The 21,814-nt window shown below is 38.3% G+C and overlaps 1 protein-coding gene across 3 annotated transcripts in view; it reads left to right on the top strand.

The window, feature by feature from the left end:
• ZNF407 (zinc finger protein 407) overlaps positions 1-21,611 on the top strand; it is a 348,707-nt gene extending 327,096 nt beyond the window's left edge. For all 3 annotated transcript variants that reach the window (XM_068932042.1, XM_068932041.1, XM_068932040.1), the window contains one exon: positions 19,050-21,611. In XM_068932042.1, coding sequence (XP_068788143.1) covers positions 19,050-20,401 — 1,352 coding nt within the window. In that variant the 3' untranslated portion in view covers positions 20,402-21,611. The remainder of the gene's footprint in view (positions 1-19,049) is intronic.
• The last annotated feature ends 203 nt before the right edge of the window (positions 21,612-21,814 follow it).

Below are 21,814 nucleotides of genomic sequence, written 5' to 3'. Positions count from 1 at the left end.
AAGGTTTGTTTCCATTTAAACTCAAAACAGGCAAAGAAAAAAACAAATTGCGGGTTTTAAGCTGTGGCAGAAACATTGCAATTTTTTTTTCTGTAAATGACTGTCAAATACATACAGGTTTTACTGGAAATGCATAAATTCCGTATAGTCCTTTGTATTCCAATTTAATTTAATTTAGTGTTTTAGAGACAATGTATGTCCTAGATGCTAGCAAAGGTGCATCTGAGGACTGATGGAAATGAACATAGTCCCATTTATTTCAGGTAACCGGTTAAGGATACGACCTTACTTACTAGTGTCTAAATCCTGCAAGTACAGCCAAACGTAATTAAACGGGTGTATAGACCTTCTGACTCCAATAGCAGTATTAACATACGCAAAATTACTCAAACTCAGGACCCTGGGAGAACAGCAATCAGATTTGTCCTTTAAAGTTCTTTTTTCTGTCCTTCTTAGAGTTTGCTACTGATTGAAGTTAACAGGATAACTATACTCAGACTAGAGCAGGGTTATTGCGGGATGGTGGTCCCCCTTCAGGTGTACCCATTCTGCCTCGTTGTGTTTGGTATTTTAAAGTGCGGTCGTCCACAATAGTTTTAGGACTAAAGTCACCGTGTTCTTTATGTGATGCAATCATATTGTTACATATGCGCTATCCAGATTAGAGACTGCTTTTCGACAGACAGACTTCAAAATAGTGGTATAAATTACGACTAGCAGCTCTGAACCCACTTCAGGATAGCCTCTAATAAAGTCACAGGTGTGACATCACTGAGCACTGTAATTAATAGGTGTTACGCCACTCCCTTGACTTATGAGGGTTTCAGAGGCTTTTAATTACTTTTGAATTCTGCCATTCTGGCAGAATTTTGAACCAAGTCTGGTGGCGGCGTGTTCTGAATGAAGCTGTTCTAGAGACGGTTAGAAAAAAGAGCTGCTCTGGTGGCTGAAGAAAAATGTTTCAGCTGTTCTTCACGCCTGGTAGTCTAGAGGGAGGTTAAAGGAAACAGCTTCTGTCGACTGCTGCAGGCACTTAGTTACTGTGTTCCCTTTCTGCATCTCGGGAGGAGCTGTAAAAATTGTGGTCAAATCCATATATTATATAGAATAAAAGAGAGAAAAAAATCTGAACAGCCGAGAATGGCTTATCATGATGTCATCAGCCTAATTTTAAGTATAGAAAAGCCATTGTTTCCTGTGTGAGTGCAGAGTTAGCATAAATGATCAACAGAAAATAAGAAAGGCTATCATTTATCAAGAAAAAGTAATAAGTGATCACCAGTCAATCAGCCTTTAAGAGCTATTTTTTAAAACAAGAATTGATTGCAGTGGCAAAATCCAATGTCAGGAGAATTTTAAATGTAGTGCAGACAGCCTCATCCTCACCCCTCATAACACGCACCCTCCAGCCTGCACGTATCATAGTAGTAAGCTAACTCAGGTGTAAGCCTTTGTTCTGTAAACAGTTGAAGCTTCACGTCATTGTTTATATGCACAAAACACACATATTTCTCCATATGCTGGCACCATATTGGTGTTGTCACCATTGCGTTCCCTCCTCTTCGGATGATCTTTTGTTACAACATTTATTTTTGTGAGGCAAATAAAATATTGTAAATGTAAACCAATTATTTAACCAAATTACTTTGATCACAGGAAACTGACAATTAGTGTTACAGCTTCTCAGCAGTGAAATCCACACAGTAGAGCAGTCTATGATATTCTCTACTGCAGTGTAAGCCAAAGCCAATGTGTGCTTTTATTTTATGTAGCAAGCTGTGAGAGAGGAGAAAAGGGCAGGAGATGAGCAAAGTCCATTTTAATCAACCCTTTTCTTATTCTGTATCTGTACTTTGTGTTGTAAGTAGTTTAGTTTTTCTAATTTATAGTTAATGTATTGTGACAGCTCTTCACAGAGACCTTGATGACTGATGTCAACACTTAAAGCATATGCACGGGGGAACCAGCTGATCAGCTATCAATGAATATGTTAAAGACTAACGAGACTACCAGTTGTAATTTTAATTTCTAATAGATGCTGATGATGCACTGATTTTCTGTAATGATTAGCCATTTTAACAGTTCCACCTATCAAAAATGGACTGTAAAAAAAAAATATTAACAATATACACCGGTGCACCCACATGATTTGGGTTTCTTTTCAAAGCTTGAACGCATCAGCTCTTCCATAAAATAGCTGTGAGTTAGAGCATTCTGGGTATTGTCATGCAAATGAGAACACCAAACATACCACTTTGCTTCAAAATTGCACTGCAGTGACAAGCAGCTTTTAAAACTGGAACAGGGTTTTCCAAGCTAAGTGGGCAACCCTATACATCCTCTGAGATCCACTTTCTAAAATGCCCATATACGAAGTCCTAATTTACATCTGAGTGTTCAGATTGGCACTTAGTACCAAATGCACTACATGCCCATATATTTATTCTAATACATATTAAGGTGGTCCTTTACACTTGAATGCTGTATTTCTCCCATCTTCATACATTGCTGAAAACAAAATGCACAGTGAGGTGGAGTTTGATCTGACATTCAGCAGCTTTTAAAGCCAGCCTATCTTGATACATCACTTCAACTAGTAAAAATTAAATTAATGCTGCAGCAGCTTCTCAGCAAGCACTCAAGAACTTAGCCAATAAACCATGAGGGAAGAAAAGGAACTCTTCACCTGCCTTGTGGTTTCTCAGAAGAATATCTGTAATCAAAAGCTATTTTGGTCCATTTTTAGAAGCAGTTTCAGAATCAATAAGAAAATGTGACCGACATCTCTCTCTGTCTGTAACAAAGCAAGTCTGGCCCAAATACTTCTGTTAACTGCAATCACAAAGACTGGCCTGGGAAGAGCAGCAGTCTTTGACATAGTCACCATCCCAGGTGACTCAGGACTGGATAGCTTATAACCAATATCTCAAACGCCTGCTGGAAGACAGGGTAGATCTCAGAGCGCTAGTATTAAATGATGAAGAATAAGTAGAACCTTTTTTCTTTTTAATTCAAAATTGTATCAACTATATTGTGAATCAATGGGAATTTAGTACATGACTTGAATATGGCCATGATTTCACTCTTAACCTCTGAACACGTGCAGTGCACTGGAGATAACAAAGTCATAGGTATAAATCGCAGGATTGTCGTAGGAATGGAAAGTTCTTGATCTACTAGCCAGGTAAGGTTTTTTAAAAGCTGACTGAGTAGCAGGTACTGGATTGCTTCTAAAATCCCCTGCGCACCAGCATCAGCTACATTGGCAGAACTGTGTTGCATGTTGCCTGTATAAATGCCTAGTGGGCTTTTAAATGGAGATTTGGGTATCTAATTAGAGACAGGCACACCTGAAAATGTAGAACTAAAGGATCTCAGCTAGCTGGATATTTTCACTCAGACATCCCTGTCCTCAAAAGTAGGAGGAGCTTTCTTGGGATGACTGATTGAAGTTGCGGAGAAGGTTACTTTCAAGGCTGGGCTCTCTGGTGTTTTGTCTGCTGCACATCTAGATGGAATGGAAAAGGTACCTGAGCGCTGCAAACTAAATTGCCCTCAGACCATCCCAACCTATAAATCTCTAAATATTTTGTTTTAAAATACTTAATGTTGATGTGAACAGATTAACAAAAAAGAAAAAGAGTGCTTTTGAGTAAGAGCTATTGCGATTCCCCTTATTTTTTTGTTGTACGTTAGCTACATTATCTCCAAACTCCTTTGGAACTGTTAAGTAAAACAGCATTACATTTCCTTTTATTACAACTGCTATTTATACACAAATTGGAGCAGATCATGATGCAGCAAAGAACTTTTTATACTGCATTGATTGTGCAGCAAAATAGTGCATTATCAGCAGTACATGCCTCAGTGAGGAATGTTTTGTTGTTTTAAATGTGATCATTATGAGAAGAATTTAATACCTAGATACAATGATTTTCCTGGAAACTTTCAAGCTAGGCTGTTGTCATCTAACTGAAAATGAAAACTTATTCATGATAATTAGACAAGGGGGATTAATGGAAGAACCACACCATATATACCATTGAGATGCAACTCCACACATCTACTTCATCAACTATAGAATATGTTTGTAGACATCTCTGCTGGCTTGCTGTGGGACAATCCCAGAAATAATTGGGAATCCATTGCTCTTCTGCACTTAAACCCCTTGTCTGCCAGCCCGATGCAAAGTGAAGGTGGTTGAGGTTTCATAAAAATGAAGCACACAGTGTGACAGACCCATCTGTGCCAGCTTTATAAAACAAAAGTGCCCAATTTTATCATCATTGCCTTTTGTTCTGCACAATGCTATTCACGCGGTTGTTTTACGAATGCTTGCCGGTAGAGTCTGTAAGCCTCGATTTGTCTAACTGCTTCCTCTCCTGCACTGCTTGCGCGCAATTGTACTAGTAGCTTCCCTGCCCCCACGGCTTTCTCTCCTTCTCCAGCCCTTCTCCCCACACAAATCCGAGTTAGAACCTCCTAGCAATTTTCCAAGGTTCTGGGCTTAAAGACTAAAGTAATTTATTTTTGAATTGCAGATCAAACATAAACTGCAAAGAAGCATTTAATCAGTTAGGAGAAGCAAGGGTATGGCTTGTTTAAGTCCCAGAATCCATAAACCTGTAATGATTTTATTATATTGGTGTCAGTTTTCATTATTTTCATGAATGGGTATTCCCTGCTTAATGCACAATATTTGCATCTGATGAACCAACGAGTTTAAACATGGTTTGTTTTAATGCTTCGTGAATTTGCATTCAAATTCATCAGAAGTAATTCTATTTGAAATCACACAGGGCTAGACACGGAGGTTGTAAATCCACTTGAATTGAGATGCCAGAATCAGCCCATTAATCTACATATCTACAATATAATTTTTGTAGGGTTGGTGGACTTTTGCTCTGTTTTTTTGTGATGACGCAAAGGGGATACCTAGTGTGTGTGTGTGACAGGAGAGGTGTTTGGGGAGGTTGACTAAGAGTGAGTGTATTTTTGTTACGGAAACAGTCCTATGGAGGGAGCTACAAAAGGTCAGAGACCACAGCGGGAGTGTGTCGGCCACTGGCGCTTGAGGTAGTCGCATGAGGGGAAGAGAAGTCTCTCAGATGAGCAGGTTTCGTCATATTTAGGACAGCAGAGGTTTAATCAACACCTTCTATTCAGTCTGCGGAGTATCATGAAGTTCACCCAAAACTTGGAGCAGCACTGTGGCATGCATTTGATATTTTAGGTCCGTTGTTCTGTTAGCCTGGATTTTTGTTTGCTCTTTTGTTAAAGAGGGAATAAATAAATGAAGCAAGGTTCACCCTCAACGGAAGGGAACGAGGTGGCTGAGGTAGCAAACAGCATTGCATTTCTTGGTGGCTGGGGAAAATGAAGCGTGTGCGTCTTTCAGTGCTTAGAGAATGGTTTTAGTTTCTGTATTTTTAAGTAGATCAGACTGTGTGAAACGCAGATGTTTGTATAAGCTCTTAGTTACCAGATCTGAACATATTTTGAATTGAATTGAACAGGATTGAACAGATTTTTACATATCATTGTTTGAGAGTGCAAATATATAAATGTACAGATAGACCTACTATATGAGAAGAAAGGTTTATCAACATTTTTCGTACAATATGTTCCTCTTAAGTATAGCAAAAATCTTTATACTTTTTATTGATCTTTTTATTAAATATTTATTGAACTATAAAAACATATACCTAACATATAATTTACTTTAACCTTTTAAAAGAAATATATTTATTTATTTGAATAGGTGATAATTCAAAAGGAGTTAAACTGATATATTTGAATGCTTTCATACAGCCATTCTGCATAGTTAGATTGAGGTTTTTTGAGCCTACAAGAGATTCGTGAGCTTCAGTGTAAAAGTGATTTTAAGCTAACTTTGTGACTGCCTTTCTCTGGGGACAAGCAGTGCTGATTTGGCCCATTTAAAGCAGAAGTTGAAGAGTTTAAGTCCCTGTTTTAAATACATCTTAGACTGGAGGCTGAGGCTTCTGCTTAGTAATGCCTTTAAGCCTCTTCTTAGTATTAGCTGTATGCTTAATTCCCAAAACCCTAACTACAGGCCGCTTCTTAGGCACTTGTATGAATCATGATGATCAGAAAGCCTACCATCTGACGTCTGTGAAATGAGCTGGTAGACTGAGTCTTTTTCATAATGAACCAGTTTCCATCTCATAAAATTCTGTAATTGCAGATGGTATCAGTGGACACCTATGACAATCTCAGCAGAGATTGCAGCACGATTGTATCCTCATTATAGGATACATGGACACTGAACTGTTCATGGACATAGGGCTGATTCATTGACAGGGCATTATCAGGAAAATGCAATGATGTGACTAGTGCTTCGCTGTGGATAAATGGAGTACCTCAACTCTAGGAGTTGACAACAAGGCTCTTCTAAGAAATGATAATCCTATGATTAAGACATAAAGCTGGGACTCAGTACACCTGGGAATTCTTGCGTGACCCTGGCAGCACACTTTTTTTGTTATTTTTCAGCTCTCTGCCTGAAAAATTAGAATAATAATTTTTCATCTTATAGTGTTACTTTAAGGATAAATATATTACCAATTGTGAGCAATTCAGGAGATACAGTTATACAGGCACATGGTTAGATAAATGCCCATTAGATTTTAAATGCATTCTGTTCAGTTTGCATTTGCTTGTGCTTAGCACCAGTGGAAAGCACGCCAATTTTATTTTGCTTCCTAAGTCTGTATTTAGAAAATTAGCTCTAGGTGCCCTAATCCAAAAAAAAGGTGCATAAAAATTCACTCTATTGTGAAAGAGACTCTGAAAGAATAACACGTGAAATAAAAAAATATATTAATTTTGGCCGCCTTTGAGATAGCTGGACTTCTTTGGACTCCTTTTAGATTACTGGTATTGTCTTAGTTCTCTCTATATACATTTTGATATGTGTATTTTATTTTTATAAAGAAAATAAGATCATAAAGATAGCTTTAGAGCCTTTTTATTTCAGTGGAAGCACCTGAATAGTGTTTTAAGTATGCTTGAAGACAAACTGGAAGAAATGGTGACCCTCGATATGTTTTGGAGCACTAGAACACGTACTGAAAGGTACAGCTATGAAATCTCCACGTAAGCCCTACCTGCGACTCATAGCAGCTGCGTCCACTTGCAGTGGCACTGGCTGCTCAGGAGCTCTTTAATCTGCACGTCTTTGAAATGACAGACTGCAATGATTCCTCCTGTGCTTTTTGTCCATATGCCCCAGGAGTTAGGAAACTGTCAGTTCACTAAACTAAAGTACGTGAAAAAAGTAAAAAGTAGTTAAAAAAAAGAAAGCTGAGATAAGAACACTTTAACATAAATGTAAGCAGGAGCTGTTAGTTTCTCAACATTTTTGAAAATCAGATCATTTAAGTATCTAGTTTTAGACTTCTGCAGGGTTTTTTTTGGTGGGGGTGTTATCTGGTCTCTATCTTGTCACATATAAATAGCTTTACGGCTTTCAGGAAAATGAGCATGCTCTCCTCTGAAGTTTTTTATACTGCACTGAAAAATGTGAACTAAGTTGCAGCCACAGTAGTAGTGCTCAAGGCCCACATACGTTACCACTAACAATGTTGTAGCAGTTTCTATGTAATAATAGAATAATAAGTGCATTCACTAATGCAGATATATTGTGCAACATGTTACAGATAAGTACACTAGAAACTATAGTGTTTTTAAATCATTTGGCATCATCTAATTAACACGCTTTTAAACATTATTTGGCATCAGCTGTAGACAGATATATAATAAATCTTTGAAAAGTGCTATCAAAAGTAAGAGTTAAGTGGCATTTAAAATATATTAGATAAATGTGATCCCTAACAGGTTTCAAAATATTCTCTTTTCCTGGTCTAATCTGAGCCTCGGGAAGAAAAAATTAAAAAGGGCTAATGATGTGGCAGGATGGCAGGGTTTGTTTTCCAGTCGATATTTGAATATGATTCGTGCTTCATGTGATTGACAGTCATTACAAACGCTTTGGTGTTTTAAGACTCAAAGCGCCACAGTCTTGGGTGAACTTTAGTTCAGAAGAGAGTTGTTGACAAAAGTTAACTAATTAGCTACTGCAGGATAACGTGCCGTGTTTCACTGAACTGTTCTGAAATTGTATAGATTTTCAGTGCAAATGGCAATGACTCAGGTTAAACCATATCCTAACTACTGTGCAATCAACTTATTCTGCTATAGGAGCTTCCTGGCTCTGGTGCTGAATTGGCTTTCTGTTAGTCACCATATCCAAATTTCTTCCAGCAATAAGGTTTGAATTTTTTACTGTTACACTGTTAAAATCAGATTTTGCCCACCCAAAAGGGACAGAGATTCTCCTCCATCACTGCAGTGTTTATGCAAAAAAATAGCGATTGTTGTTTCCATAATACAGTCATTTAAACCTTCGATAATTTGTACAAGTCACAGAATCACAGAATCACAGAATTGTTTAGGTTGGAAGGGACCTCTGGAGATCATCTAGTCCAACCTCCCTGTTCAAGCAGGGTCACCTAGAGCATATTGCCCAGGATCACATCCAGACGGCTTTTGAATATCTCCAGCGAAGGAGACTCCACCACCTCTCTGGGCAACCTGTTCCAATGCTCTGTCACCCTCACAGTGAAGAAGTTTTTTCTCAGGTTCAGATGGAACTGCCTGTGGTTCGGTTTCTGCCCATTGCCTCTTGTCCTGTTGCTGGGCACCACGGAGAAGAGGCTGGCCTCATCCTCTTGACACTCCCCCTTCAGATGCTTATACACGTTGATGAGATCGCCTCTCAATCTTCTCTTCTCCAGGCTGAACAGGCCCAGCTCTTGCAGTCTTTCTTCATAGGAGAGGTGCTCCAGTCCTCTAATCATCTTGGTAGCCCTCTAATAATAGCCCTCTAAGTCACCCCTCTAATAGTTTTTGTTTCGCTACTTTGAATATCCCATAGTCAATATCTCTCCACTAGAGAGGTCCAGACATAATTCTGTTGTGGCTGTACTAAAGCAATCTGCAGGAGACAGGATACCTTTGAATGTGCAATTAAGAATTGTTGCTTTGGCCTATTTTATTTTCCTGCCATATCACTTCATAGACTCGCATGTAATTTGATGTCCACTATCATCCCTGAGATTTCTTCAGCATTAGAGTTCTCAGAGGACATTATCTCTCACTGAATGTTGTTTTTGCATATTTATTTTCTCCATAAGTATTTGTTTGTGCTGTCGCAAGTTGAGTTTTATGTTGTTATTTCTGTATTTACCTATGTTATGTCCTGTTTTTCTTTTTAATGATGTTAACACTTCCTCGCAACTTAGCATTAGCTGTATATTCCATCTAAAAGCTGTTGATTCCTACTTCTAGCTCACCAACTATTTGGATAGTCTAACTGACAGTGTAACATGAGGATTATTCAGATCTAGAAAGCACAACTTTGCGGCTAACTGGAAGCAATTGGAGTAAGTTTCTGACGGCTTACACAGAGCTGCAGTGCAATAATTTATTTTACATTTCCTATGGCACACCGTCTTAGCAATTCCTGCGTCAGCAGTGTTCAGGCATGGCAGAGAATGCACCACCTTTAGCGTCTTCTGTCTTGCTTTATCTACATACAGCCTAGTGCCTTCTAACACGGAAACTGGAAGACAGCTCATTTAAGTACTGCTGTATCAATTGCACTGGAAATACATTTCTGTCATTAGAAGGGTCAATTATATGAACAGCTCTTCCTTTGAAGATATGCTGGAAATATGCTGCTTCCATCCTTCACCAGAGGTGAATCGTGAAAAGAAGACTTTGTCACAAACTCAACCCTTGAAAGTAGTGTAAGAGTTACCCATCTCTGCAGCCTCTGCTTCCTATCCCACCTTCCAGAATCAGCAGGTACTCTGCTTCGTGGTACTTAAATAATTCTATACTTATTGCTAACTATCAACATCTATATGATCTGAAAAATCAACATCTTTCTTGATGATTGTCATTTTAGGCATTATAAGCCTTGATGACATCAGGGCTTCAGAAGACCGGGCCAGCGAAGAGGGAAGGCCTTTGCGCTGTTGTAACCACCTATAACGAGTCCTATTCTGTCGTTTGCATAAGTAGTTGGATGCATTGCACTGAGGTTGACCTTTGGGGTGGGAAATTTTCTGTATCTAATGTCAAAAGCTCAGCAACTGCCTTAATCATTAATTCACCTTTATCTTATGCCGTGTACCAGTCAGGGCACAGCTGTCCTGGTGGTTGATCCTATGTTGTGGTTACACATGTACAACTGAAGGATCTAATCATTTTTTTCAAAGGCTAGGATGGCATGACCTACAGCTTTCAGACTAAATAGTCATAGTGCTCCTTTCCAGCTTTAAATCTATTCTGAAAATATATAAATATTATTAGCCACTGGTGATATATGTGATGCTATAAAAGCAAAGAACTGAATCTTTCTCTGCTGACCCAGTTATAAGCTAAAGACAGGTATAAGCTAGGACATCAAAACCCCCTTATTTACTTCTGAAACTGGTTGTAATGCTTTCTCACTCTCTGTCTCTCTGTCTCTCTGTCTCTCTGTCTCTCTGTCTCTCTCTCTCACTCTACCAACCACTACCATTTGAACAGATGTACTTGACTCCTCTGGTGTGCTTTCCTATATTTGCAGCAGGTGAAAGACGAAAAGGAATACCTCAACTGTATGTCAGTGTCCCAGTAAAAAAATACAGAGCTAAGTTGTGCAGGTTACCCTCTTTAGCAACTTCAACTGAACTCACTTTGGCCCAGCATAGCTCCTCCTTCCTGACAGATTATTACTTCTAATCATACGAATCAGTGATCGTTGCAGTATGATTTTGATGAAGTCCATAAAACTGAATATGCTCACTTCCTCAAATGCTTTGAAAATTGAAACAGTATGTTTTTACCTGATAAGATTGGGCATTAATTGCTTCTACTTATTTGATTAGCGTTAACTTTTGATATAAATCATCCCATAGTTTCCTGACACCTTGCATGCTGAGAAGTCCTGTCCTTGAAGTTACTATAGTGCACAATGATCAGAACTTATCACTTATGTTTTGCAAGCAGTTACTAGCAACATCTTGGCAGAGGGTGACCTCTAGTACTGTCTCTAAACATTTTCAATTTACAGGCTCAAGTATTTCTGCTGTCTTCACCTCTCATTCTTTTGAAGAGGTCAGCCCTTTGCGAATTTGCCACAAGAAAGAAGTTCAAAATGCCCTATAGACTTAAGCAGCTTAATAGGAATATAGCTACAACGAACACAAAACATACAATTCATTTTAATATTTATAGAAGAAATTCACATTGTTTTAAGTGTACACAAGCAGCTGCTGTCATTTGGCTATGAGCAGATGTTAGACCTCCGAAAGCTTCACTGATAATTAAAATACGAACAGTTAGTGTTTTACCCCAGCTGCAGGTTCTGTTTACTGTAAATTTGATTTTAATGGTGCCTCTGTGCAGTTATTGAATAGAGGTTTGTTTTCTACTATACATACAAAAGTGTCTACAATGAAGACAAATGATTATTTCCCGTAATTTACTCTGGAAAGATATGAATATACACTGTAACATAGTTGAATTTATAAATGAAATACAGATATGACTATCACATTGTAAGTGGTAGCTTCTGTTATCTTAACTAGCAAAAATAACTAAGGAAACCTAGTATTTCTAGTTATTCCCAAACATTTTCCCTAAAAACTGCTGTGCTTTTCAAATGTGTTGAGATGTGCCCTCAAGCAAAGAACAGGTGCTCCTTTTTACTGAATGGGTGCATAAATCAGAATAAATAAATAAATAAATAAATTCAAATACCCATATTTGGTAGATATACAGAAGAATATAATTTCTACTTGATCATTTAACAGAATGATGCTTTCTTTTAGGTATCCCTCACAAGTATCACTTCTCTTTAGTGCATATATGTACATCAAAAGTTGGAAAAGGCTAGCCCATTTCAGAATTGTTAATCCCAAGGGCCTGATTATGCAAACACAGTGCATAATGCAAGCTACCATGTTTAGTCCCTTTGAGACTATTGAGGCTAACTATGGCAGCAAGCAGTGTGCGTGATAAATAAATGTTTATAAGAGCAGGATCTAAACGTATATGTATGTGAAAAACAAAAAGCCTTACTGAGATAATAATGACAAAAAATGTTTTTTGCTTTTTCATAACAAAATAATTATTGTCTGGGACTAGACCTATTTTAAAAATCCAGATATGTTTTCTTACGATTGGTGCTTGTGGGTTGTTTTCTTATTTTTTCATATTATCTTTCATATTATTTTTCATATTGCGTTATATACTCTATCTACCTAGGAAACTGAATTCTCTGATTTGACCGCTCAGCTGGTACCTCTTGGAATTTGGATTCTAGTTTAGAAGTGCCACAAATGCACTTTCCAGTTGCTCTGAAGGGGTTACATCAGAAAAAGTACATCCATGTAGCATCTCTGTCAGTTGTTCCCAAATTGAGGACCACTGTAGCCCTTGGTGCTGGTCTGCAAAGAAATGACCAAGCAGGCTAGTGCCCTTGTCTCCAGCTGCTAAATCTCACTGGAAAAGCTAGCTAAAATACTCTGAATGCATTCCAATACTTCTTGTCCATACCGGTAATTGCTATATATACCACAGTGAGGTTTTTGTTCAAAAGTAAGACCTGAAATGATAAACCTGCACAGAGGCAAATGGGTAAGGAGGAAAAGTGGTCCACAAGGCTATCTCAGTCACAGTGCAGGCTATGGAGTTGTGAAACTCTGCACTTTATCACAGTACATGTTTACCATGATCAGTGGAATTTTCGGTAAGTATATTTTTTGTTTACATAGTTTCAGTAACACTAGGCTATGTAGTATTACTTTTGACCTTGAGTGCAGGCAAAGAGAAACTGAAATTTTTCAAAAAGAAAGCCTTTTCCTAAAGGTTAATTAGGCACTGGAGGGAAACGAAACCAAACCAAACAAACTGCCTAAACACCCAAACCAAACTGTTCAGCTATTTATTTTGCTGGTTGTTTTTTGTTTTGTTTTTTTATTGTTGCTGTTGACGTAGTCCTCCAAGCTATGAGAGGTGAAAGTAACAGGCAGGAAATTTTAGTCTGGTTTTCAAAAGAAAAAAAATTACAAAAATATTTACATTCACATTTTAAGGAAGCTAAAAGGACATTTTCCTTCGTTGTGTAAGCTACCTGAAAGGTTAAAACTTCATCCTTTATTCATTAAATTCTTAGAAGACCTTGAAGTTTCTAAACATGATGGAGTGGTTAAGGAAAAACCTGGAAGCCAAGGATATTTTGAGGTTGAGCCTTAAACCTGATATTACTGGATTTTTAAGTGTAAAATGAACTATGGAAATTTGTTTTTATTAATTTTTTTTACAGTAATAACATACTGAAAAGAAAAAAAAATCATTGTGCTGATCTCTTTAGAGATTTAAATGTCTTGTGCCAGTGATGGGTTTCTTTTATGTCTCTTAGGGAGTTGGTTAAGTGCCCTATATGTATACTTATTTGTACTGCTTTACAAATGTATGCTGTCTTTGTGGACGTAATAGTTCTGGCAAAGTCATTTTGGGTTGCTGATTTATTTCGCTTCTTCTAACTATTTTGATTTGATTCATCCTATTTTCTCTCCTTCCGTAGAAGACATGAACAAGCCTTCTCAACCTCTTTTATTTAGTAACCTAACTGACTAGTTTTGAAAATATTGGCCCATGTATTCCTTCTAGATTAAAACCCTGCAAAAGAGGGAAAGAATGCTTACTATTATAATTAAGGAGCAGAGATGAATATCTGAAAAGTGTGGTTTATTACTGTGTGATTCCAAAATCAAGGAAGTCTCCAAAGTTATGACATTATGCACCAATTCTTAGAGTGCACATAATGAAAGTGGAGATCAACAAAGGAGAAAAAAAGAGAAAAGAAATGCAGAAATCTGGTGCTTGATCAGGGCCTAAATTATTCCTTTATGAATTTGAACAGTGGACATATTGTACCATTCAAAATATTGTACTATCGCGTAGACAGTAATTTTCAAAATACAGGACTCACTTGCTAATTCATTTGTTGGGAACAGTTTGACTTGACTGTTAATGATGGCCAGTGTAAGTTTAATTTTATATATCTTTTAAATTCCTTGAAGGTTGTATTTAATTGCATTAAAAGGTCCTTCTTTGTGCTCACCTTACTTAATAATCATTGCATTTTAATAGATATCCTATATTAGTTTTTGTCGATAAATAATGTCCCTAAAAACTGAAGTAAGAAAAATTAGGTGTTGCTGGATAGGATGCCAGAAATTAGCTCTCCCAAAAGTTTCACAGAAAAGGAAAAATACCTGGGTTAAGCTTGCCATAGAAACGCATATCATTTCCAGCGTCGTGCTGAATTATTTCATTTATGACTCATTGCTTTGCCTTGGAGGAGCTCGTTGTGCCGGATCTCCTAGGCGTAGCCGCAGCGCGCAGAATCGCTTAGCCTGACTTTGGGGAAAGGCTTACAGATCTAAAGGCTCTGCCGGTTGCGAGCAACGTAGTGGTTTACATACAATATTAGCACAGGCTCTGCTAACGCATTACGGGCTTCTTTCAGAGACAAGTCTCTTTAATGCCATCTTTATCTGCTACACGATGCATGAAATCTACTTTCTGTTTTAGAACCGCAAGTGACCCCGACCCCTCTCGTGGAGACACAATGTGACCTTTCCATTGTCACTGGCTTTCATTCTCCTGAAAATTCTATGAATTTTTATTACAAGTTTTTTTAAACCAAGCTGAGGCTTCAACAAATTACTTGACACAGATGAGATGAAGTTGTTGAAGTAGTGTTAGATAAGTTTTACAGCCAGCATGTGTGCTGCTGAACAGTACAAAGCCAGTGTCCTACAATGTCATACACCAGTAACTGCTGAGCCTACTATTGGATAAATACATCATTTTATGGAACATTGATTGTTCTATAAACCCAATGGAGTATTATGCTCTATGATCAAACCATTTAGATTGTGTGTAGAGCACAGAAAATGCCATATTCAGGATGGTACTAAAAGTGCCATTTGTGTATTTTATGGATGTCATTACGGAGGAAACTTCTCTCTGTAGGCCCTGTTTACTGCAAAATTTTTTAGTCTGTAATGACATTTTTCATTCACAACGTATGCCTTCAAGAGAGGGGGCCCTTGTTTTATTTGTTTCATTCGAGTTTACTGCACAAATCCTGTACATTTTAATTAAATGTAAGCTTAACAAAAGATTAAGGTATTTATTCTGCAGGGAACAAATGATGACAGTAACAAAAGAATAAAACAGACACACAAAAGAAAGTCAGGTATTGAGTAAAAGAGAGGGGAAAAAGCTACTAAACCCTATTTGTAGTTTCCTAGAAGCGCATTAAACATCAAAGCATATATTTTAGCCCTATTTCAGGAGTTTGTGGTCTCTGAGAATTAAAATAACCCTCGAATATGGATTTAATGTCTGAAAAATCTTGACATTTTCAAATAAAAATGTAACAGTCGCTCCGGACTCCAACTGATAAATAATGGCTGTGCTGAAATGACAGACTTCTTGGAAAGAAACCAATTCTGTGATCATTGCACCCCTAGATATGAAACACCTCTTTACAAATTGTCTGAATATGAGTTCTTGCATCATTATATTTTGTCATTTTAATGCCTATTTGTGTATCTTTTTAATTTGCAATGACATGCAGTCAGCAACAAGTCCAGTTTTCCTACTATTAATGTGAGCTTATATTGCAGCTTATGTATTCCGTGTCAGCCAACACTTACCCCTTCTCTTTACCCGTTTTTAAGAGGGGGCGAGAGGCAGTCTGAATTTAGTAGGACAGCATGATTTGTTGCTACATACAGTCCAATAATGTGACATGTTCCTTAAATACATAAAAATTCCTACAAATGTTGTGCTGGATAGCAGTGCGCCATTATAGACATGCACTGTTCCAAAGTCAAAATAGCTGCTAAGCCTCAAAATATGTTGTTTCCTAAATATCTTCCCTACTTGGCTCTTCACTGTTAAAACAAAAGAAAACCAGTAAAATCTGCAATTCATATTTACCATGAAAAATCACTAAAATTGAAGTTGATGTTCCCAGTAAATTCTTGGTCATAGTCCAGTTAAAATTTAAAGTTACAGTAGATTCACATTAGTTTAAATGACACTTGAACTTCTACATAGCTCAACATTAATTCATTATAGTTGAAATGGAAGAATCTTCAGTGGGTGAATCTTTTACAATCTGATTGAGGCTGTTACATTTTATAGGAGCCATTTTTCAAAGCAGTACTGACAGCACTCGAAGTTATTAAATTGCTGAATCAAAAGATGGACCTGCAATCGCATTTATGAACTGTGATGGAATAGCTGGGGTTGCACTGAACTGAGGTTAAGATGTTGGTGTAGTTAAGCTTCATCACACCCCTTAGTGACAGCAGTATTTACCCATGTAGTTTACTTTAATGGTCAGGAAGTGGCTTAACTCACCTCTGGATTCAAATAGATTAAGTAAGCAGTCAGAACAGCATAATTATCAGTGCTGCAAGGGATTCACGGGATAGCTCTTCACCCAAGAGACTTCCCATTCAATTGCAGCGCAAAGACTGGAGTTGCATAGATTCACAGGTACAGCATTTATTTTAGGAGATGAAAACAGGATGAATTTCTTTCTTTTTTCTCTCCCCTCCCCGGACCAGAGCGTCTCCTAAATGCCGTGATGCAGTGTCCTGTACATAAATTATCATTATCACAGGAGAAAGATGTCATGATTTTGCTGTATGCAAGAGAAAATTCTGATTGCAGAGTTATTTTGATTTTGAAATCTAGTAGAAAATGCATGATTTGTAGAGTTATTTTGATTTTGTGCCACATCACTGCCAGGCTCCTCTTTTATCATGTCAACAAAGCAAGATTCCTGAGAGAATTAATTACTTCTACTCTATTATAAAATGTGGAGGAGCTAAGATAATTGTCATTTTATGTTGATTTCCCCTTCCTATTTTTCTGCTCTTTGGGGGGTCTTGTGAATGTCAGTGCCTACAGAGAGCACAGGAAAAGTGGGGATAAGAACCAGTCATACCACAGTCAGCTTCCTTACAGCTTATGCCTGACAAAATGTACTTCAATTGCATGTGCCAGATTTATCATGCAGGATCTCTTGGAAACACTCTAACGGTTTAAATTGTTAATTTTCTCTTCCAAAGATAATGTGCCTTGCAAACTAAGATGGAGAAAGTTGCATAACATCAGTTCAGACATCTGAAGATGATTTGCAGCCTTTCAGCCTGAAAAAATTCGTTCTTATGCTTCGTACTACAGTTATTCACCAGAAGCTTTGAAACGGAAGATAAATAAATAGGCAGATAGCTAAATGGATGAAAAAGTAGATGCCAGCAAGAGCCCAGTCTTTTAAGCATTGCTTTTATCTTGGCCTATTAGCTTGGTGTATACCTTAGCATATCAAGGTGCTGGAACCTGCAAGATGCCAGGTACTCAGTCTCTGTGCAACACAGCTTGAAAGTGCAAACTTACCTTTAAGCGAATGAATCTCTCTGATTTTTGGAGCCCAGTTTAGTTCTCTGTAGGGTCAGGGTCTGACAGCTCTATACTTTGGGTGAAAGAGCTCTTTTAGAGCAGCTTTAGTATAATTTTCTTGGCCTCTTGAGTTGGGTACAGTGTGTGCTGTTCATGAGAAGTGTCTTGGTGGCTCAGAAAGTGCAATGCCAGCCCAAAATTTCCCTGTAAGAGTAATACTGCTTTGCCCTAGACAAACAGCGCTCTATCTATGTGTGTTAATGATAAGATGCTACATCTGTTATTCCAGAGGTGTGATTTAAATTTGCATAGGGAGAGGCAAGCTGAATTTTTTAAACTAAAGAATGGATGTGGGTATGGGTAGGGGTATGGGTAGTCTCAGCAGCATGGACTTCATCAGCCTCCCCAAGCCCCACCTGGACTTAAACCCTCACCTCACTCTCAGTGTTTGGGACCCGTTCGTCCGTGTTTGTGCTGGCAGTGGTCCAAAGGGGGCTTCGCAGCACTCACAGAAGCTGCAGCTAGGCATTGCGCTGTGACGGGGAGGCAGAGAGGGCTAGAGCTGTTCTGTCATGCACATCCACAATAGCAGGTACGTGGTCCGTTACGTCCTCCTGAAAACGCTGAAGGCAAAGCGGGCTGCGGGGTATCCCTGAGGCTGTGTTTTGAAGATGGCAGGGCCAACTGTGTGCAACTGCAGGCATCGTTTACTTTGCTGAAGCTTTATGGTTAGTGATAAGAACTGGTAAGGAGAGAAACCTTCAGTGACTCAAACCAGGCTGAGTGGCAGAGCAAGCAGTTGGAATGTGGAAGAACAGGTATTTTTATCTATTAATTGATTTAATGTAGAAATAATTAAAAAGTATAAATAAGGTCTCTCTGGATGGTATTTTTGCAGAATATATTGCTTAGGGTGAGAAAACTGTCATGTGTTTTCTCCAGGTAACTAGGCTAGTGAACAGAGTCAGTCAGGTGTGTTGGAGAAGCTAGGTGAAAAATGAAGGGGAAGACAATGGCCTTAAAATGACAGCATGGCAATTACCTCACCAACAAAACCAGGATATTAAGAAGATCAGCCACGGTTTTTCACACCCAGACATGTTTAATATAATATAGGATTCTAAAGTGCATTGCATTACTAAAGTGCCAAAATATCACCAATAAGATCTTCTTTAAAATATGTGTTAATGGCTTTTAACTGTATACTGTATTTATCTGAGGGGTTTTATACAGCATATTAAAAAAACACATTTAAATTGTTAATAGGCTGCAGAATTGTTCAACTCAGCAATTATTTCAACCAGTAAATACATTATTTGGAAAACATGCAAATTGTTTTTGTTCACTTGCTCATTTTACCTATGTTTTCTGCCAGTGAAATCTAAAAATTATCAAGGAATTTTTTTTTTCCATTTAAGTTACTAAAGTAATGAACTGATATTTGCCATGATGCCTTGCTAACAGTGTATTTTATTTTGCAGGCATTGTATCTAAGTCCTATGAATGCCGCTTGAAGGGGCAAGGAGCAACCTTTGTGGAAACTACCAGTCCTTTTACTGCAGCAGCACTGGGAGAGGTTTCTCCAGTTAAAGAGAAGGTCTTTCGGAGCAGCAGAAGACAGCCGCAGTCACCTGAACAAGTTCAGCAAGTTATTATTATTCAAGGATATGACGGCGATTTTGCAATTGATGCCTCTGTGGAAGAAACAGCTGCAGCTACCCTTCAAACTCTAGCAATGGCTGGTCAGATGGCAAGGGTAGTCCATATTACAGAAGATGGGCAAGTTATAACTACAAATCAAAATGGCTCACATGTGAGCGATATGGTTCCAGGGCAGATACTTACTGAGCAGTTAGCAGATGGTGCAACACAGGTGGTAGTGGTTGAAGGCTCTGTAGCAGGAACCGATATGGAAGAGGCTGTTCCTGTAGATGCAGTTCCTGACTCCAGTAGTGCTGTACTGCAGCAGATAATGAGGCAAGAAGTTTTAGATGCCTCTGAAGCTACAGTACATCCTCCAGACTCCTCCTCAGCACTGGATGCCCTGCTTTGCGCTGTCACAGAGCTGGGTGAAGTGGAAAGCAAAACTGGACTCCTTGACAGAAGCAGGTCTAGTCACAAAGATTTCTTACAATTGCCAAATCCAGAGACACCCAACGTTCCCAGTGACACAGAGGGACAAGAAATACAGATGTTCCATGAAGTTCAAGAGACTCAGGAAGATACTGAACCTATGGAAGTAGTGACGCAGGTCGTGCACCCATCGGCTATAATTGCATCTCAGGAGAGAGCTCAGGCTGCCTTCAAGAAAATGGTCCAAGGAGTACTACAGTTTGCTGTGTGTGATACGGCTGCAGCCGACCAGCTGATGGAAGAAGGTGTCACTCAGGTCATTGTAAATGAGGAAGGGACTGTACATATGGTAGCTAGAGAAGGCTCTCAGATAATTATGCAGGAAGCTGGTAGGCATGCGCTCAGCGTCCAAAGCGAACACATGGATTTAGTCGAGTCGGATGGGGAAATATCACAGATTATTGTCACAGAAGAAATCGCTCAAGCCATGGTGCAGGGTTCTGATGGCAGCTTCTCCGAAGGTGCAACCCACTACATTGTCACCGAGTTACCACCGGATATGCAGGATGAGCCTGGTGTGTACTCACACACTGTGATAGAGACGGCAGAGTCCCCAGAGATTTTGCAGGCTGGTACTGCTCTAAAGGCTAAAGCTTTATCCCCTGATAGAGCAGAACAGTTAACGAGCATGGTCATTTATACAGAAGGTGGCTCACAAATAATTCAGGGCCAGAGAGATAATGAAGTACAAGAAGCTTGAAGAACTGCATCTCCTAGGCTTGATGCAGGACAAAGCTGGAAATTAGCAGACCCATGGAGGCACCGTATTCCTGGAACTTCGTTTGTAAAACCTTCTTAATACAATATCCTTCTTGCCAGATAACTAATATGCACACTATGCGAGGTGCAGGTCAGCTACTAGGAAGATGTCACAGAAAAGGACAGTACAATCTTATTACAATAGCTCAGAGAATTATTACATGGGATTACTTTAAAACAAGCATATTAGGGCACAAAAGAGGATAGACATCCCCCCCCCCCCAAAGTAGGTATTGTTCTGTTCACTAGTTTGCTTGTTTTTTTAAATGTTGTTTTATCCCAGAGTAATTCCCTGCCTTACGTCTTTTTTGCCTAACATAATCACAGAAATGAAATACTTTCACTTTACATGTACATTTCATGAACAGATAGATAAGCAAAAAATACAAAAACCACGTCACCGCAATAACAAGGTGATCGGGTAAGCTTACATACTTCCTTAGTTTGAAGAGAACAGGTGACATTTTGCTTTCTGGAATATTACTCTAAAATATCCCTTTTGAAGATATATCAGAAAAATAAGTATTTCTTGCATCTAAAAATGAAATTTTTAATAGTAGCTTACTACTTTATGGTTTCATGTAGGACTTTTCGTACAGAAAAGCTCAAAAAAGCTACACTTCAGAAAATTCGTGATACATATATTCAGAAAAAAAAACTTGATGCCTGTAACTTCCACTTAATTTTAGATGGGAGTCCTGCATAACAAGTGTGCATTTTTGGAAAAAAAAATTGTCACTGTCAGTGTTTTGCTTTTCTTATAAATAGCGCTTCATATAAATACCATTTTGCAGTTCATTTTGTGAACGACTTTTGAAATGTTATGGGGGGTTTTTAAAGAAAATTCTGACATTGACATTAACAAGTAGAAAAAAAGGTGACCTTGCATTTCTTGCTTAGACCAGAACGTCAGTTATTTAGTTGTGGATATACTGCAATTGTTCAATGCAAGTTCATGTTGAAAAGATTTGTTTCATGATACAACTGCTTTTGTTTCTTAAAAAAAATGTAAATATAAATTGGGAAGGTTGGGGTTTTTTTTTTTTTGGTCTTTCAAATAAAATGTTAGCATTAAAAAGAAGCATCATGATTTTTAATATTGAGCAATAAACAGAACTGGCATTCAGCAGGAGCAAACGAATGCTATCTGTAAGTCTGTGCATTTTCTCTTTTCCTTTCTCTAGCTAGCCAGATAGATAAAGATAAAAGAATCTAATTTCTGAGGTGTGCTTCATGCATGCTTAATGTAATTGTGTAAGTGTTTAGGGTATAAACCACGGTGACTCTAGAGATAACTGGGTTTCCTATCATGTTTAATATCTTAAAATTATCAACAGTAAGAAAGTTAGAGTGA

This window comes from Struthio camelus, chromosome 2, assembly GCF_040807025.1.
Source record: "Struthio camelus isolate bStrCam1 chromosome 2, bStrCam1.hap1, whole genome shotgun sequence".
Classification (NCBI taxonomy): Eukaryota; Metazoa; Chordata; class Aves; order Struthioniformes; family Struthionidae; genus Struthio; species Struthio camelus.
This window is presented reverse-complemented; position numbering and strand designations above follow the sequence as displayed.